General features: G+C 37.7%; 1 protein-coding gene across 3 annotated transcripts; it reads right to left on the minus strand.

The window, feature by feature from the left end:
- Window positions 1-3,164: 3,164 nt before the first annotated feature.
- On the minus strand, window positions 3,165-11,353 carry spsb1 (splA/ryanodine receptor domain and SOCS box containing 1). 3 transcript variants are annotated; one of them, XM_067526787.1, is made up of 4 exons: window positions 11,155-11,353; window positions 10,048-10,146; window positions 6,682-7,525; window positions 3,165-4,797 (listed from the first exon to the last, which is right to left on the minus strand). In XM_067526787.1, the coding sequence occupies exons 3-4, from the start codon at window positions 7,373-7,375 to the stop codon at window positions 4,670-4,672; spliced, it is 822 nt and encodes a 273-aa protein (XP_067382888.1). In that variant the 5' UTR covers window positions 7,376-7,525; window positions 10,048-10,146; window positions 11,155-11,353; the 3' UTR covers window positions 3,165-4,669. The 3 variants fall into 3 exon arrangements, with proteins under 3 accessions (XP_067382888.1, XP_067382886.1, XP_067382887.1); XM_067526785.1 differs by having other exon boundaries at window positions 10,048-10,272; XM_067526786.1 differs by lacking the exon at window positions 10,048-10,146.
- Window positions 11,354-18,976: the final 7,623 nt, after the last annotated feature.

An 18,976-nucleotide genomic window follows, 5' to 3' on the forward strand; every position in this document is an offset into this window, starting at 1 on the left:
AAGCAGAGAGTCCTTCCTGATCCTCAGTATACAATAATAAACTTGTATAATAATAATTTACAGAAATACCACTTTACAGCCTGAAACATAACAAAGGGCTTCAGAGAAAGCATCTAGCGTCTGTTAACAAATTACCCTCTGTCTGACATTGAAACAGATTTAACTTTTTTGTAACCATCCATTCAGTTAAAAATATGCAAACATCCAAAGAATGTGTCTTGGTGTGAAATAGATAATTAAAATTAGAACACAGCCAAAGTATTAATAATGAAATACATACATTTTAAGAATAATATGATGCCAGTTATTATGTTGAAATGATGTATAAAGTTTAATATAATTGCTGAAAGTGATAGTACAGGATTTAAATGACGGTGTCAGATAAAGGATAACACATTGGAGTGATGTTTAGCACTATTACCTCAAAGATTATGCACCAGATTTAGACACAATTTCATTAACTCAGACTGTTGAAGTTTCATAAGAACTTTGGATACACATCTGAAACCCTTTTTGCCTAACTTGAATGTGTGCTCAGATGATTAAGCTTTTAAACACACAACATTATCAGACTACTAAACATGCAGTGTTTGCATTTAAAAACTCCAAACACTTTTCTTTGGTCGTACACTGAAGAACCCATTCTTGTGAAAATGTTGAATATATATAAAATTAATTACCATTGCCTTATTTACCAAATGTACAAAGAAATTTGAATTGCTGATACAACATAATAACAAAAAGGTCTGAAGAAAAATATCCTGTTAGAATGGGCTTGACATATTGTAAACTAATGTAAACTAGAATGTTTACTGTACCCGGTATAAATATGGTTTGTTGGGTGTTATATCAAGTAATGTATGTATTTATAAAGTAAGAACCAACTAGTTTGTTGTTGTTGAGGATGTGGGGGACCTTTTATTATGCCACCACATGCATCCTAAAACACACTATGCTAACACTGTTCCTAATTTAATGGAGCCAACAACATACTACAACCTTTCCTTTTAGGCTGACATTTTATACAGAAATCATAAATTTTGCTTATCGCAAACCAGTTATCTTAATACTTATTACCCCCTTGCAGCTCTTGGATGCTTCATCTTGTATTTCCCAGCACATAATTGACGTGTTCATACTCTGCTAGACAATTACAGGCTAAAAGATAAGCAACCTCATATTTTTCAGATTGCAAATAACTGAACATTTAAGACTTTTAACTCAGAAGACAAATATGACATAAGACTATTAACTGGACCCTAATCAAAATATGGTATTAAACTGTGTGCTGAGCACCAATGAGCTGTGCATAATAAAAGTTTCAGCTTAGCTCCTGCTGGTACCCTTAGGGGACCAAAGCTTAGAAAAATAAGTTACTCAATCACCTTAACCTCATTTTAACTGATTTTTCAATGTGTCCTCTGCTATTAAGTTATTCTAACTGCTCTTGATTTTGTCCAGGCTATTTGATAATGACTTTTCTGTTTTCCCAAATTTATATCGTAGATTCATTCTGTAATTATTTTCATTTATTTAAACTTTATTTAATCAAATACATTCCACTGAGGTTAGTAACCCTCTACAACTGGAGAACTGGCCAAGACGGCAGAACTACAGGATCATACGAAACTACCTATTACAACATTTGTATCAGTCTCGCCAACATGCATAATTCTAATTGAAGATTCTCTAAGTGAACTGTCCCCTACAGTAAATTAGAAAGAGATTTTTTTCCTCCACTGAATTCATGTACAATTTTGCACTTCTACTACTTTCATATTCTTTACCAGAATTAATGTGTCAATTGTTGGAAATGCTGACCTCAAGTGACCAAATGTGAACTATGCAGCTGCAGAGCAGTTTCTCTTTATTTTCAATTATTGTAGTGTTGTTTTTGTACCACTACCCTTGTCTAGCTACACGTCCAATTTAGGTCTTACTGGGACTTTTTCTCAGCTCTTTGAACCCGCTGATGAACACAGTGTGAACATAATCTTGGCTGGGCCTAACCGTGATTAAAGTGTCTCTCAGGAGACTCATGAAACAGTGACAGTAGCCCTTTCCCCACTACCACATGCCCCCCTTTACTAGTAGTCACCCTGCAGCACAGGGCTTTTACATTCGGTACAGTGTTTAATAACCAAAGTTTACATGTCACACACAAATTGGGCAGAAAATATAATTTGACTGTTCTGTGCAGTCATAACATTCATATGGATGTCCTAAGATTTCATATCCCTCGATCAGTTTGATCCTACCCCTTCCCTTACTTTCAGAAAGTAAAGAGGTACATATGGACACACCATTAAAGAGGACTTAATTGATGGTTTTTGTATTTGTATACTTTATGGGCAGGTGTTCATCTACATATAAATGTATTGTTGGTCCTAATCTTATGTCAGTTTGTCTTTGTAGCTGATGAAACTGCTATATCTGTTGGAAAATAGTGCAACAGCTACACAAGGGCTCCAGTCACCAGAATCCCACTGCTGGTTGATGCTTGTTTTCAAGTATCCTGCAAATCCACATAGGTGTTTTTGAATATTATAGTTACTGAGGTCCTCTAATATGTACAGATTGCTTAGGTGCTAAAATTACTTTTCAAAAGCAGGTATTTTATTTCATTATGGCAAAGGCACAGGTGTTACAACAACACTAAAGATAGTTCTATTCAAGTGTCTCAGTGACACACCATTCACAAACCATAAGCCTAAAACCCGAGCAGCTTAATTAAAATTTTTTCCTCCAAGCAAGGCCTGTGGGTGCCTCTAAACTCACAGTGGAATAAGAGAAATTTTGACAGACTATTTTCTACACTATGGTACAGTGTGATCAGGCAAAGTGAATATAAACAACTGTGTGTGGGAACACGGATTACAATATATTATTTGCAGTGTAGATAGAGCCACATACCACATTATAAACAGTGTTACAAAATGATAACTTATTTGGTACAATGTTTGTTTTCCATAAACCACTATAAAATCCTTGGTGTTGAGTCTTATATCTTAATACTTCACATTATGGAGACTAAAATGTAAATCTACACCCATCGGGGAGAAAAGGTAAATAATGTCATCTTATAATAGATCGTCTGCATCAAAATCAACTTGCCCCAAGTCAGTCTTTATACATTTGAGGTACTGAGTTTACCCTACAGCATCTACAATTTGGCTAAAATTTTACGTGCTTTATTTTATGCAGTTTGTAGTCAAATAATATCTTTTTAACAGTTGTCAATACAATGTACAATATACAAGACATTATTTGAAATAATCTTTAATAGATACTTAAACAAATCTACAATGAAGAATACAAATAAAATGGAAGCTACAGGCAAAGAAAGGTAAGATGTGGCACAGTATGTTCACATCTACACATTTAAAAATAATAAAGTTGACAGGTCTGTGATATGGCAATTGACATGTTGGCAATCTGATCTTTTATTACATTTGTGCAGCACTTTGTGGATTGTCATTTACTGTCATTATGGTGCCTTAAATAAGAGGATATAGGCACAGCTTTCCCTTAAACAGTCTAGTTCCCTGCCCCCTTGCTTGTCATAATTAAAAAAAAAAACACCACACACAATTCAATGGTTCTCAGCTATGTGCCAATGAGACCTAAGAGCAAATTTCTTTTTTCCTCCCACAATGATTCTGCAGTACGTATTTTACTTTTCATTTCCCATTGTCTAGTTTAACACCTGCAAAGCAGTGAAACCAGGTGATGGAAAACAATGGTTAAATAAAATAAAAGTAGAGCAGTGTTGGGCTTTGACAGCACAAGGTTGAAAACTACTACAGTACAAAAAGCTGGAGTGACAATTTTTTTAAAAACGTGGTTGTATTGAGAAAAAAAATCCTGCTGTTGCATGCTACAAATAATCACAGTGACATTAACCTATTAAAAAATTCTGCTGATTATGTTCCTGTTGGATGGCTGTTCGTAAGCAATGGGCCACATCCACAATGCAGAGAAACCTGAGTGTGCAGTGGGGTGTCTCACAATGCATTCATCCACACTGTACTACAGATTCACTATGCAGTGGTCAGCATCTCTTTTATGTGTCCTGTCAGTAATTTGTTTATTAGATATCTTAAAAAGTTCTAAAAAGCAATGAGCATTCATGTTATTCTTAATTTGAATCAATGTACAAGTTGAAGTGTATGTGCTGCCACTATTTGGTCGCATGCTGCCAGTGCACTTTTGCAGCAACATCTAAAGTTTAGTTTCCCACCACATCATTTTGTTTAGGTATCTCATTTAAATTTAAAATGCTCCTAAATAGAATTTCATTATGATAAAGCCTGAAAGTCACAGAGGAGATACAGACCACAAATGCCACATTAACCTCAAAACTGGAGGAGTTACACCAACAAAGTGATGGCCAGGATACTGCCTGGATCATGTGCATAGTGCTCAATGATTCCTGATTCGATAAAGTTAGAGAATACAATTGCAAAGAGTCATAAAAAACAGGATAAGAAACTCAAAAACATGTCTAGCCACTGACACAGAAGCATACTTGTTCAATCATCTATGAGGCTTAGTCAGTCCTGGCGGTGTGAGCAATGCTGCCAAACGGGTTCAACCCAAGAAGGATCCCAGAGAAATATGAGAAAGAGATGAGGGTGTGCAGTGTGCATTGTGACCACCGTCAGTGCAGTTACTGGTAGAGCAGGTAGTTCTTCAGAGAGGCCGGCAGGGGCAGTCTGTGGATTTCACTTAAACGATCTCTTCCTAATGCCACTCTCACCGAACGCCTACACAGGTCCATCAGAGAGAGGGGTTCGGCTAAAGGGAGAAAAGAGAGGCAGAAGTGTGACAAGGAGTACTTTTTGTTATTCACATAAAAACGCATATAGTTTAAAAAGTGTAAGTCACTTGTTGCCATAATTTAGAATCAGAAAGGTGGTGCATGTAATGTGTTTTTTTTTTTAAAACAGGCAGTGACCTGATCTACAATTGGGACTTTAACAGCAACAACTTTTATCAAATGTTGCTATGAAAACATTAGGGTTTTGGTGGGCTATACAATAATTGTAAATACAGAAAACTGTATTGAAATCACATGTTGTTTCCATCAGTTAATATTATATTCCAAATTTTGTATTTTTACACATAAAATATATTAAAAAAAAACTCTCAGCCTCAGTGGTATTCAGTATCCACCAGAGGAGAATTTAAAACAACAGAGAATTTCTTCAGATCAAAGAAGTTCATACTGATAATACTGAAAACATTCTGAGGTGAAGAGAGCACATCTAAGTACTACAGTGAATTTCCTAGACTAGGAAAAACACTAACAATGACAACATTTCTGTGCTGTAGTTGTGTTAAATAGGACGATGTGTTTTCTAGAAAAGCCTAAAATAAACTGATGGGGATTTTTGCAATTAATTGATCATCTAGTCATTTTTTTAACAGAGAAACATTTTGATGGAAATTAAGGTTTAACATTTTTAGGGAAGAAAAAAGAAAAGCTATAAAATGTGATTCAGTTTCAGTATCTTTAGCAGTAATGTACTTACTTTGGACCTTCCCTATAAACTCATGTAATTTAAGAAAATATTCCTCAGGCATTCATTTGTGATTTTAAGAACTGTACAAAGACACTAACATTAAGATTTGTGATTAAACAGCTGATCTAAAGAATTAAAAAAATCAATACTTAATCTGATTAAAATTTAGTGCCATGCCACTTTACAATTTTTTTTCGAATAACGTGTTTTTCTGCCTTAAACTACTGACTTAATATTTTACTATTTAAACATCTGACATTAGCCAAAACTAGATTAAAGGACCTTTGCAGATTCAAAAACAGTGTTCAGTTCTAGGCCTGTATGTGTCTGCTGGATCCAAACCACATTAACTTTAACATTGTTGTGAAAGATCAGGGATTTTCCCGTTCAACACTAAAAATGTCAAAATTGAAACTGCGGTTTGTGCATAACACTGCATCTGTAGCACTTTTATAAAGAACTAAACTAGGTCAAAGGATCTTAGCTGAACATAAAAAACTAATGAGCACAGAGCACTTGGGACCTGTGGGTAGCACAACATGTTTTGATAAGCATCTATGTTTTCTCATTGAAAGCTCATGACCCTTTCATCATGGAACAAATGGGATTATTCTAATCATTTTACATTTAACTGGGAGACAAACAAGCAGTTTGTTTTCTGTCAGAGAACATCAAGGATCATGGGATGTTTTTTTTTTTTTTTCAAGAGAAACTATGGAGGAGGTGCCAAGCCAAATTTAAAAACAATACAGTTAATGACAAAAGCCAGGGGAGATGAGATATTTTTACTTTCATTAGGACAGTGACATCATTGCCCTGAGAAAGGTGACTCAAGTATAAAGTTAAATATTAATTTGCAAGTAATCTGGGCTGCTGGGAAACAACACAAAGAATGTCGTGTTATCACATGTACTGCTTTACATCACATAAAGAGAAGTACATAATGGACATCAGACAGGAATTTTGCTCTAAAGTAACCCCATCTACTTAGATGTAACTGACAAACCCTGAGCTCTCACGCCATTATATATTGCATCAATAAATGTTGTCAGTTGTTATTCAAAAACTGCGTAGATTTCAGGAATCACTTATCACTGTTGCTCAGGAGACAAAACACTGTCCAGGAAAGAATAAAAATAAATAAAGTTCTACTTACGATCAAGTCCGTTTATGTACCGGATGCGTATTTCACAGTGTCCCCACACAGCGCTCACCACTGGGTACAGCTTTCTGCCCTTTAGTCCTCTGAAAGCCACCCCTAGATAATGTCCATCCACTATGTAACCCAGAGTCCCCTCGTCCATGTCCAAGACTACTAAGAGGGAGTCTGGTATAATGAAGGTGTCATCAGGTTCAAGGAAGGCAGGGTAGGTTTTTCCTGCGCTGTTTTTGCCATCATGGTAGAGTTTACTCCTGCACAGGTCCCAGCCCCAAGATTCAGCATTGCTTCCTACTAAAGCTGTGTAGCCCACTGAGTGTAGTGGAGCATCAATTGTGGCCACTCCGACTACAGCGTGTGTGCCCCTCTGTCGCATGGCCCAGTTAATCTCCCACACATGCAGTCCTCTTGTGTAGCCAACACGGCCACGGATGGCGTCTGTGCTCTGCGCCACAGGGTGCCTGTGAAACACCAGCTTGTTGTCATCCTTGACGAAGATATTTAGGGAGCGGTCATCATTGTTCCATGAGTGCTGGACCTGGATTTCCAGGCTGGCGGGCGGCATGTCCAGCAACAGGTCCAGGCGAGATGGCTTGGTGTGACTGAGGGCCTGTAGCTCCAGCTTCAGAGGGCTGAACGCAGGATCCCGCATATCAATGGTTTTAATACCACCTGGGACTTTTTGCCCCATGCTCCAGGTCGATATGGAAGTTCCTTCTTCCTCCTCCCTCCCCCCCCTTAAATATTAATGGGGGGAGAAATGCACCTAAGACCCCCTACTCCACTGTGGTTTAAACTCTCTTGTCACCAGAGTGAGCCAAGGCCTGGCGTGGTTTAAAGCCTACCAAAAGAGAATACAATAGATAAAACCAGAAAAAGATGAACAATTATTTAAAAATATAATTATCCAGAAATTTGTTTGTACCAGAAAACATTAGCAGATTCTACAAAACAACAAGATAACAGCAAGTTTAACAGAAGTTACAATGTCCATCTTTATCACACTATCTTGCTCATTGATGGACCCAAAAGGTACACGCCCTGTGATTAAATCACAGTGTTTGTTGAAGATTATGAACAACAGAGAACCTACTTAATGTTTTAACTTGGAATACTTGGTGACGGCTAGACAACTGATATTAGCGTCAGGGCTCACATGACACTGTATAAAACATATTTATTGACAGCCAAAGCATGTGTCATTACAGTCTCATACTGACCATATATGTCAGATAATTACTATTTTGAAAGTTTAACAATCCTCCTAGTCTCTGGCTGTGTGCATATCAGTACGTTTTTTTTCAAGAAGTATCTGTATTTGGCTGCTTTCACTGGTCTTATGCTGAAATGCATGATGTTCCCACCACCATGCTTCACTGGAGGGATGGTATTGGAGAGTTGATGAGCAGTGCCTGGCATTTATTAAGTTCTGGTGGCTCCAAAATAGGCCCATTTTATAATTTACGAGCCCACTGCGCTTCTGGAAACAAAGCTTCGGAAATGGCTTTATACCCTGGCCCTGATCTATACCTCATCACACGTTTATCAGTCTACAAAGACTTCTTTGGACTTGGGCTTGTTTTTACTCTGACATGCAAACTTAAAGGTGAAACTATAAATTTTGCATAGCTGTGGGCTTTTCAAACCTCTATGGACTTGTTTTAACTCTCTATAATGTCAAGTCAGCCAAGACAGACAAGACCAACAAGTTTCCACCCCTCAGTCATAAACAAATTTGGTAGACTGAAAAGATGATGTGTAATTGTCAAACTGGCCTAGTTACAATGTCAAATGGAAAAGCAAGATTTAATAACTGATTGGCTTTTTTTGCTGTCAACAGTCTTTGTATAGATATGGCCACCTAGTCATACTGGTAAATACCTAGAGTTATCTGGCGTTGTCTTTTACAATGCAATAATTTCCCAATTGTTAGCTGAAACTGTCAAAAAGAAGATAATTTTACTCTTTATTATTAAGGTCAAAGCAGTTACTGGACTTGCACTGGAATACATTATAAGAAGAGGTGGTTCAAATGTTTTGGCCAACTTATTTAAAATAGTGAGGTGGCAAAAACATTAGAACCACAGAGAGGAAAACCTGGAAGTCTCTGCTTCAATAACTCAAGCAGAAAACTTTCAATTACATCATCTGTGAAATTGCGTGTTCACTCAACAATTATATAGTTGAGTGAAAAGGTTTGTATCCCCTTATTTTGATAAGTCAAAATTATGTTGTTAAAAAAACAACAACTCCTCTTTACTCTTTTTGACATTTCAAAATTAAGAGATGCAATCTTTTGAACCTAGCCGTAATTGAGCATTTGCCCCAATAAATAAATTAAAAAAAAAATTGTTTGAGTCTGTCCCCCTCTCACACAAATAGGACAATCTGAACAGGAGATTTTTTTCTTTGGCATGATCCATAGTCAGTGTGTCCTTTTTATAATAAATAAACATAAAGAACAGTAGCCAAAATAAAAAAGTAGATCCCTGAACCTCAATGGAACATTTCTCAATTATTGTGAATATGAAATATTCCCAACAACGTCCAAAATAGGGGAAAAAAAACAAAAACAAACACTCAGCCATTTGCCATTACATGGTTGTCTGGTCTGAGGGTGACAGGAAAAGCAGCAATAATTCCTGTGGCGATACAAAAAAAGGAAAGACATTCTGTTTGAAGACTCCGGACCACAGGACTTTCAAAGCACAAACAGTTTCAAGTATGCAGACACATGGTAATAAAAGCCTGACAGATACCTGTGTGTGTTTTATTTCAACTCAATTACAGATCACAAACGTTCAATTTTTTAACCATTTACTCTGCACTCCGAATTAAGTTTCCATACTCCAAATCACAGGTTAATGTGAGTTTTCGGGAGCACAGCTGTGACTATTGCTGCTCTTTGGTTTTCGAATTTAGCCTTGTGTTGCAGCCAGGCTGCAGAGAGCATTGTGCAATGTGGAAAACTGTGCTGCTGGGAAGGCCACTCTAATTGAATTGTAGACAAGAGTTCATTGAGAAGTACTTTGGCTCTTATTCTAATGCAAGTAAACAACCATTTAAATGGGTCATGTCTCCTCAGTGATTGAAAAACAGGAGGGAAGAAAAAGCAAGCAGCGGGTGGCTGAGATCTGAATGTAAACACCCTCTCTTTCAATGCCTGTCCAGCATTCAGAGAGAATGAAACATGTTAATTTGCCCACTCTTGAACCCAGAGTCTTCCATTTACCCCCGACAGTGTAACAAAAGGTCTACCTCACAACATGAAACAATTAAATCCAAACTAACAATTTAAAAAAAAAAAAAAAAAGAGAAAAAAGATCTTCCCACAATCACATTGGACTTCAAAAACATACATACCTATTAGTAGCATAAAAGGTGGCTTGTAGGTGGAAATATTTGAGCCGGAATCCTGGCCTGGGCTGGTTAGGGTTCTTGGGCCCCCGGGTCAGTTTCGAACTGATTAAAATGCAAGAGGAAGGACTTGCTGGATTTGCTGAGCCAAGGAAACACTTGTCTCTATTGTTTGGCCCATCTTAGGCTGGGCCTACCTGAACTTGAAGCCCTGGCCTGTTTGCTGACCTCCTGAGTACATAAAGCTCAGGTTTTACTAAAGACAATGTTATCCATTGTATGGATACACAGATTGTATGTGTGATGCAGTAAAGTGTGGATGAATATAATGCAGTCTGACTTTTTATTAAAAAGTGGTCTTAGCCTCGAAACAGGATTCGTTGCAGGTTACCTGTTTAATGCTACCTGGAATTGTTTATGCTCACTCAAAACACATAAACACAACAGCTGTGCAACAAAACCTTCAGGAATGTTTACTATACCAACTTAGGATGCATCAAAATGTTTAAAGCAGAAAAGCTAACGATAACATTGACCCACCCCCCACCCCCCACCAGCCAAGAGCATGGAGTTCAATCACTACCTCCATACAACACTTTGAAGGCAAACTGGACTTAACTGTGTACCGACAACCTGCTGTCTTACATTGCATCAGTTTAAATCCACTATCCCTACAGAAGAGTGTAGCGCAGGCCGGTTAATCCATGTTAGCTATGGAAATGCAGCCTAATCTTAAAAGAGACTCTCGTGGGCCTGACAGCCGTGAGCTCGTCGAACGTCCACGAGAGACTATAGACTGGAGCGTCGCGTGACTCCGCCATTAATAACCGTTCTGTTTACCTGACGTTCGAAACGTAAACTTACACAACGAGCTGCACGAGCCGTCGGTGTTAGCACCGACAGCAACACGGCGTGGCTAACGTTAATGAGACACGACAAACACACAAGTCGTTAAGCCCTTTCAAGTGGACGCTTAGGGATTGACACAGATTTGCTGGTGTCAAATATGTAAACGTGATTTTAAAGAGGAACACTCAAACCGAAACGAACGGCGACCGCCGTACGTAAAGAAAACAGTGGGAAAAGAGGACGAAGAGCATACAGCAAACAAACCTTGGTAGTCTGTGAGGCAGAGAAACAGCAGAGAGAATGAGACCGGCTAAGGCTTCAGAGTTTTCGCGTACTCCATCGCTGTTTTCTGTTTCCTGGTCGTCTAATGTTTAAGCATTTCAGGCTGGACATGAAAAAGCTGAAATAATGATGGCTGCTCTCAAACAGCTCCCGCGTCACGTGGTAAAGTGCTCCCAGCGGCTATGGCAGATTAGGACCGCCCTACCGACAGGCTGCTGGCCGTGCGTCGGTACTGCATCACAAGTGCAATGATGCAAACAACTCTGAAAGACCGTATTACTACAACTAAAATGATTTTTGTTTTTAGTTAACATTTGTTTTTATATTTTGGTATTGTATTTTCTATTATCTTAGCCTAGCATTTTGGTCAATTTAGTTGTTTTTTAAATGTGCACTTGAACTAGATTTTTTGCACAGCCAGTAAGATTGGCTTGTACATTCGGGAAAAGATTTTTAAAAAGTTTGGCATTTACAAACGTAGAGGCTGCAAGCTATAATTCGAATATTTTAACTGTCTACTTTTGTCATATTGTTACTAAATGGGAAATGTATATGTAAAAATGGAAATGTAAAAAGTGCTTGTGTTGACACAAAGTACCAAAAACTATTTTCAAACTGACAATGTACATTTATAGTTATACTGGAAAAAGATTTGCATTCATACACACATTCACAGTAAGTTAGAAAAATTTGAATACAATTTTTTTATATTTAAGATCAATAAAGTTTTTTGAATCACAGATCAATACATCAATATTAGTACATTTCTGATATATTGTTGTAAAACTATAAAAGACTGAAAGTTATTATCTAAAAAAGGGCAGTAAATAGAACATTACTATTTACTAATTTCTTACCAATCTTACCAGGGGAGCTCAATAGGGTTCTCTGTTTGAGGCCCCTCAAAGATCCTCACTGCAGATAGGACATCAAACAAGCAATATTTATTTCTACCTTTTATAGCTTTACAGGCAGTAATCTATGTGAATCTATAGTCAAAACAATAAAATGCTGGTCTGGGCCTAAAACTTGTCTGTGGCACTGTACAGGGGGGTATAGTCTGAATGCACTTTTAATAACTTTACAACAACTATGACAAGAATAATAGCATTTCTCTGATTTGTTATGCACTTATTTGTTCCAAAAAATTTATTATTGGACAGAAATATTCCATTACAGTCCATCCAGGGAATATATGTGAGAATACATTGTAGAATGGATTTTGTAATTGGTGATTCACACTCTAGTGTATCAAGTTCATACACACACAAGTGTCCTTCTTCAGCAAGAGCATGATTTCATTGATGGCACCAGTGAACCATGAGTATTCACAAACTGAAACACTGGCACACACTGTCAAGTCAGCGGAGTATGACTGAATCATACTCCACTGAGACTTTGACTCCTGGGGAATGTCAACTGTGGTGACTGATGGGGGATTAGGCCTGACAGGGATTATGCACCCTGCACACCACTTTGTGTACTGGACTACTGATGCAGACACCTCTAATCATATGAACAAAAATCTTCAGTAAGAGGATGTTTGAAACAACAAGATCCATCTTTGGAATGGAAACAAGCACTAATAATAGTGATTACCAAACCCTATTTTATTTAATTTGTGTGTCAGACATGGACCATTAAGGCTTCCTAGAATTTCCTTTAAATCTGCAGCCTTGTGTGAGTAAACATGTCTACCAAATACCACCTAGGATTGGAAATACCAGGAAACTGTTGCCATCTAGTGGTTTCTCTGAAATAGAGACTTTTTTACATGAGGTTCAAAGCTTCACTCAGTCTGAAAAAATCTCTATTTCTTTCATTTATCACGTACTCATATTGCTTTCATAGTCCAAGAAACAACATACACATGTTCCCATTCTGAACAAGTGCTGAAAACTGCAATGATAAGGGGTTGAAAACCCTCTCTCTTCACTTCCTTCTTAACTTCAGCACTTGTACATGTTTTCACATTTGACATGTGCTTTCTCTGGGACAAGGAATGAAATAAAACAAGGACATTTAAAATGACCTTATTTGACCACAGTGGGAAGTGGCTGAAGGTAATTTGGATCATTTTACATCCTTGGTGGGGAACATAGCTTGCTGACTTAAATTACCCTCCCCTCAGCTCATCTCCGAATGAAAATCCCATTTTCCCATTCAGTGATGGTGCAATGTGCTGAGCATGGTGATATCTCAGGGCCCTTCTATGGTGGAGGAGGGGAGTGCAGACATGCTTACTGCCTCCCTTTTAAAAACGAGCATTTCAGCAGGATCGATAGTATGCCCGATTCCATAGATGGCAGAGTGTACTGCCTCTGTGCGGGTGGAGGTTGTGGGGGTATGTGTGGACAGCTGCACCAAGGCAAGTCAGAGCAGCCAAGGTGAATGATTGCACGCTGCGTCAGACACTCAGCTACTCACTTTTTCTGAGATGCATTTTCTGAGCAGTACCAGTGGGTGGATGCTGTCCTCATGTGGTGGCTGTAGTTGTATGCAACATACTAATAAACTAGTGCACGCGTCAGGAACTGCCTATCTAGAATTTTTTTTAAAATCTCATCCTGAAATGGCCCTGAGATGAGTAAAGATCTGCAGCCAATCCTGATGGCTTTTTTTTTCATCCTACAACTCTTTGTATTGTATTGAAGGTTTAGGACTCAAATAGATTTATGCTGTAGGTGAGAAGACATCTCATGTTTCAGTGGATGGCTTGCAATATAAGATCTGTGCAGTTTCATATAGCAGAAATCATTACACAGTGATAAAAATAATCTCTACTAGTTATTAAAGTCATGTGCACAGGCAGTGAAGTGCGAACATCGACCTTAAGTTATTATAATAACATAAGGCCATCTAATTTATTGTTAACAGACCTAATTTCTTTTGTATTTGAAACTTTAATTATCTATTTTGTGAGACAAGAATTACTTAGTTTAGTCTCATACATATATAAAACAACAATACATTTTTTAGCATTTACAAGGGCACTGACAAACAGTAATATTTTTTAAATGAAACCTAAAAATTGACAAAATATTGTGAACATCAGAATCCTTTGTTAATTTGTGGGAATCAATACGCAATAAAGATAAAAACGTTTGTAAAGACACTGAACCAGAAATATGCAGGCTTGTGTTTACTCACTCTCTTTTTTAGCTGTGCCTTTATTTGTACACACATCAACAACATGTATTTAGCATGTACCAGCACCTGCAGGTTTAAACTAAGGGTAAGTAAGGGCATAAGAAAGGTGCACCACTGCGGGACAGGAGGATGTGGATGGGACAAGATATGTGGTGCAGTACGAGCATCCCCTCTGCTCAGATCGCTACTCATTTGTCAAGTCGCCTGCAGACTTGAATGGTGCATTGCTGCTAAAACACAGGAGCAATCAGCAGTGCAATAGCACACCTCCATAGAGGGGTCCCAGGTTTATGAGAGGCTGTTTTGGTTATCTGCAAGTTAAGGGGTCTTTTTCTCATGACATAAATACATGCTAGAGGGTTAATGCAGATTTTTATAATCTGTACAGAAAAATTTCATATTGAGGGACAATCAACAGTATAATTTCTGTAATGAATAAAAAAGAAACAGGACTCTTTATCAAATTTGCCCCAAAGACACAATAAAATATATTACAGTTCTACTCGCTTTCAGAAATGGATCAAACGTAACAAACAGAAATCAAAGAACAGAATCAAGACTCTGTAAACATCACTATAAAACACCACATTTGCAATGTGGTTTCAATCATGTGGCAGACTTTACAGGTATTCATTTGGCTTACTCTGAGTCTGTTCTTCCATTTAAGCAGCACAGAAAGCTTTTCCACACTGGGACATGCAGAGAAAGGAGTGAGGTCGGAGCATTAATGATGGCCTGGTTCTCCTGCGAATCAGAGCCTGGGGGACAAGCAGGAGGTGACTGGCTCATCTGTACACTGGTAGAGCTTAGGCCATCCTTAGCTCACACAGCTCATCAGATACCGATCCAGAACAAGAGCCGGGCATTCTCATCTGTCAAACTGTGGTTTGGCAGATGGTGGACATGGGCTCTCATGCAGTTAACGCTCTCCTGACTGCATCTATCAGGCAAGTATATGTGGTACATACAGACTGCAAACTGGCAGTGCCAACACCATTTACTTTAAATAAAAAATGTAAAAAAATATTTAGAAAATACCTCTTCAACTGAGGTTATAAACTGACCCATCAAACAAACATTTACCCAATATCTATTTCAAATACCAACACAGACTACCAAGCCCATAGCAGAACTTACTTTTCCACCTCTAGAAAAATTCTTACAAATGTTTTTCCATAAAGGAACATTAGGTCAGGGACTGCTATATCACGAAAACTTAGTGGGTCAGATCAGATCAGCGCAACTCTAATCATGACAAACACAATTACAAATAAAAGAACAATGTGATTTGAAAATATTAAACTGTATTATATGCAGCTGTATAAGATTAGGGGTTAGTAAAAATACTCAAACAGTGCACAGTATATTTAGGGTATGTCCTGCAGTGAGCAAAAATGTCTGCATTTTAAAAGTTTAAATAAGTGACAACACTTTTACTATTTGTTTGTGTAAACACATATGGTGTATAAAGGATTTGAAATGATAAAATGTAAAGTGTCAGTATGTTCAACACTTGAATTTGTTAATTTAATCTGGTAAAAAAAATTATATTTTTCTTTTCAATTTCATTGAAAAACCAAAACTATCAATTAACTGGTTCTTCAAACAAGTATCGCCTCTATATCTTATGTCTCTGCACTATAGGCCACTGCTGTTGTCTGAAGATAAGTGCAACCTGTCAGTGAGCCACATTATTGCACTCAGTGACCTGTTCCTTCATTACCATGAACATCCACTGTTGTTTATTTTAAGTAAAAGCCACAGACATTGCTCTGCTGCTGGAAATACGGCAAAAGGTGCAAAAAACTTAAACCATTGTTTAACATTTGTTAAAACTACCCAGTTGTTTTTCATAAATCACTGAGCCTTTTGTTGACAGTATTAAAAATCTAGGAAACAGAATGTTAGGTAATCTGTATATGTCTCTAGTAATAAAAAATACTTTAAGTGTGAAATTGTTTAAAGAAATTAGAGGAGAGTTAAGTTTACTGTCATCACATGTTGATGACATAACGATATCTGTTAAGTTAATGATATCTGCATCTAAATTTTGCAATTGCGACAACTACAATAACTCTTATTTAGTTCTTTATGCAAAAACAAGCTTTAATGAATTCTATATTAGTAAAAGTATCAGTATAGAAATTAAAGAATAAATACTGTATATAACTGGCAAATGTCTGCATACACCTCTAAATCATTCTATCATCTGTCTAAAAATGAGCCAATTTTCCAATTAATAACTTATTCAGACTTGTTGGATTCTTGGCGAAAATAGTGCGAACATCATGAGTCACTGCTGAAAAGGTTTTGGACACATATAGACATCAACAGGCCAGTCAGGAGGAGCCTATAGGTTATCTATCTCTGTCCCTATGTGCTGTACCTGTTTTGGACGGTAACAAATGGCAGTAGTGAATTTAGGCCAGGAGTCAACACACACTTCTAGATGACACAAATTGTTGTAGAGGATTTGCAGCAATCCTCCCTGAACCTGGAATGCAGAACACAAGGCAGCAGGGAAAAAGACCAAAATAACAAACAGCCTGCATTCATCCCTGCAGATGAAAACTATGTAAAAATAATACTGGATACAATCTTCAGTTTATCTTTTTAAACCCAACAATGTTTTCTGCCTTACTATCACACAGATGTTAATGCCATTGTTTTTTCAGTCTCTTTTGTCTACTGTGTTATATTCACAGTAAAGAAAAGCAAGCAACTGTTATGAGACCTTAATATTTACAGCTATAATTAAGCTTGTTTATAACATAATAGTCATATACAATATACTGCCGCAGAAAAACCAAAGTCCAAGATCTTTACTCTATGTAGAAGGAGATATTTATTGACCTACACATTTACCTGTATGCTTGAAAGGAACCCAGACAAAAATATACCAGATCTATTTTACAATGTTTATCTTAAAATATTACATGCAGATGCTTGAAATTTATATAATAGATCTGACTTAAAGAAGACTCCCCAGCTGCAGTCTCTCTTATTTAAGGCTGATCTGTGCACTATGCTTTGCTATAACAGCACTGCTCCAGAGAGCAGACTGGCTGCTGCTTGCACTGACAGCTGACAGTGCTGCTGCTCATTCACAACAGAGCAGCAGGCTGTCAGAAGTTCAGTCTCTCACCATATTGTCAATCTATCATGGACCTCTTACAATTATTTCTCGTACTGCGAAAAAAACGGATTACTTCTTGAACTTTATATGTTTTTAAAGCCTTTTAAAGCAGGATTTTTAATATGATAGAGAGTAATGTAAGTGATGTATTGACAGACAGCTAAGGGAATTTTACTTGTTTTTGAAGCAAAACATATCTGGACCATTTCACCTGTTCAAAATTGTAAACTTTCTGAACTTCTGTGTGCTTATAGTCTTTCTTACAACCACATTTGGCCTGTTTTGTGTTGACCGTGTTTCTTTTTCACTCCACTTGGCCCTGACAGAAATCTGCTCAGCTTTACAAAATGAGGTCAGCAAAGAGGCACTGGCGCAGTGAAACACACAACACAACTTCTTCTCTAAAGCCATGATATCATCATCCAATCTCTATGTCAGATTGACTGAACTGAGCAGAGAGAAATGATTTTTGTGAAGTTAATTTCTTGCTAAAAAGCGTCAATTACCTCCCTTCTAAATCTGTTTTTTATCAGCAATGTCAGGTTTCCCCTGAGTCTATGCTTTTTAACCACCTAATCACTTAGGCTCACTGAAATTCCTTTTTTTTTTTACATCATGTCAGATGCAGAAATAAATTCGAAGCGGCTGTACACCCAAAAGAGACCAAAACTCTTCACAGCTCTGCTTTTAAATCTTCACTTTAAAAGAGCAGTTGCTTGTCAGTCTGAGCAATTCTCTTACTTGAATGAAGACTACTGAGAATTAGTCTGAATAGATGTTTAAACCTAGCAAGCTGCTGAGCTTGTGAATCAATGTGTCTATTATCTTTTCTGGACAGATCAATAGAACCAAAAAAGGGGCTGCAAATGGCAAAGAAGACATGTAAACTCTCCAACCAATACTTAGACTAGACTCTATTATCTGTTTGTGACTGTATATTTGACAGTGCTATTGCCTTAGGTGAACCCTGCATCTGTTTTATTGCAGTTCAATCCTATTAAGAATTGAGTCAATAATAATACACAATTTTGACACATAAATGCATAAATCACCTGTTTAGCTAAACATGCCATATCCACTGCAAAAACACTAATAGTGAAGCAGTTTTCCCAGACCATAATGTGACTCATATACTTGAAAGAGAGCTGTGCATGTACACATTCAATAAACTGCACAGACGACTTAACTCCAAATCTCTATCCTCATGTGATCTATGAGCCCTTACACACATTGACACATTCTGCCCTTGGTTGGGAGAGTGGAGAGCCAGAGGAGATGAGGTGACAGTAGCCAGGTAAAGCAGAGCAAGGTTATCCAATAGGACATGTAAAAAGTCTCCTCCTCATAGCTTATTCATCACAGGGGATGCCATTACTGAGAATGGCATGGGCTGTGTGAAGGATATGCTAAGGGGGGGGGCAATTTTCCTGGTCTCACCGACTACAGGAGGGGCTGTGAGTCTCGGCAGACTGAAGAAGCAGCACTGCATGCAGATTGTACTTGCAGGAAAAGATGCTC

This window comes from Channa argus, chromosome 13 (assembly GCF_033026475.1).
Source record: "Channa argus isolate prfri chromosome 13, Channa argus male v1.0, whole genome shotgun sequence".
Classification (NCBI taxonomy): domain Eukaryota; kingdom Metazoa; phylum Chordata; class Actinopteri; order Anabantiformes; family Channidae; genus Channa; species Channa argus.

Bases quoted from the DNA above. Each gene is read 5' to 3' on its own strand.
- spsb1 (XM_067526786.1), bottom strand. From the start codon at position 7,375: ATGGGGCAAAAAGTCCCAGGTGGTATTAAAACCATTGATATGCGGGAT. The intron at 4,798-6,681 runs GTAAGTAGAACT...TTCTCCCTTTAG, and splicing joins GTACATAAACGGACTTGATC to CCGAACCCCTCTCTCTGATG.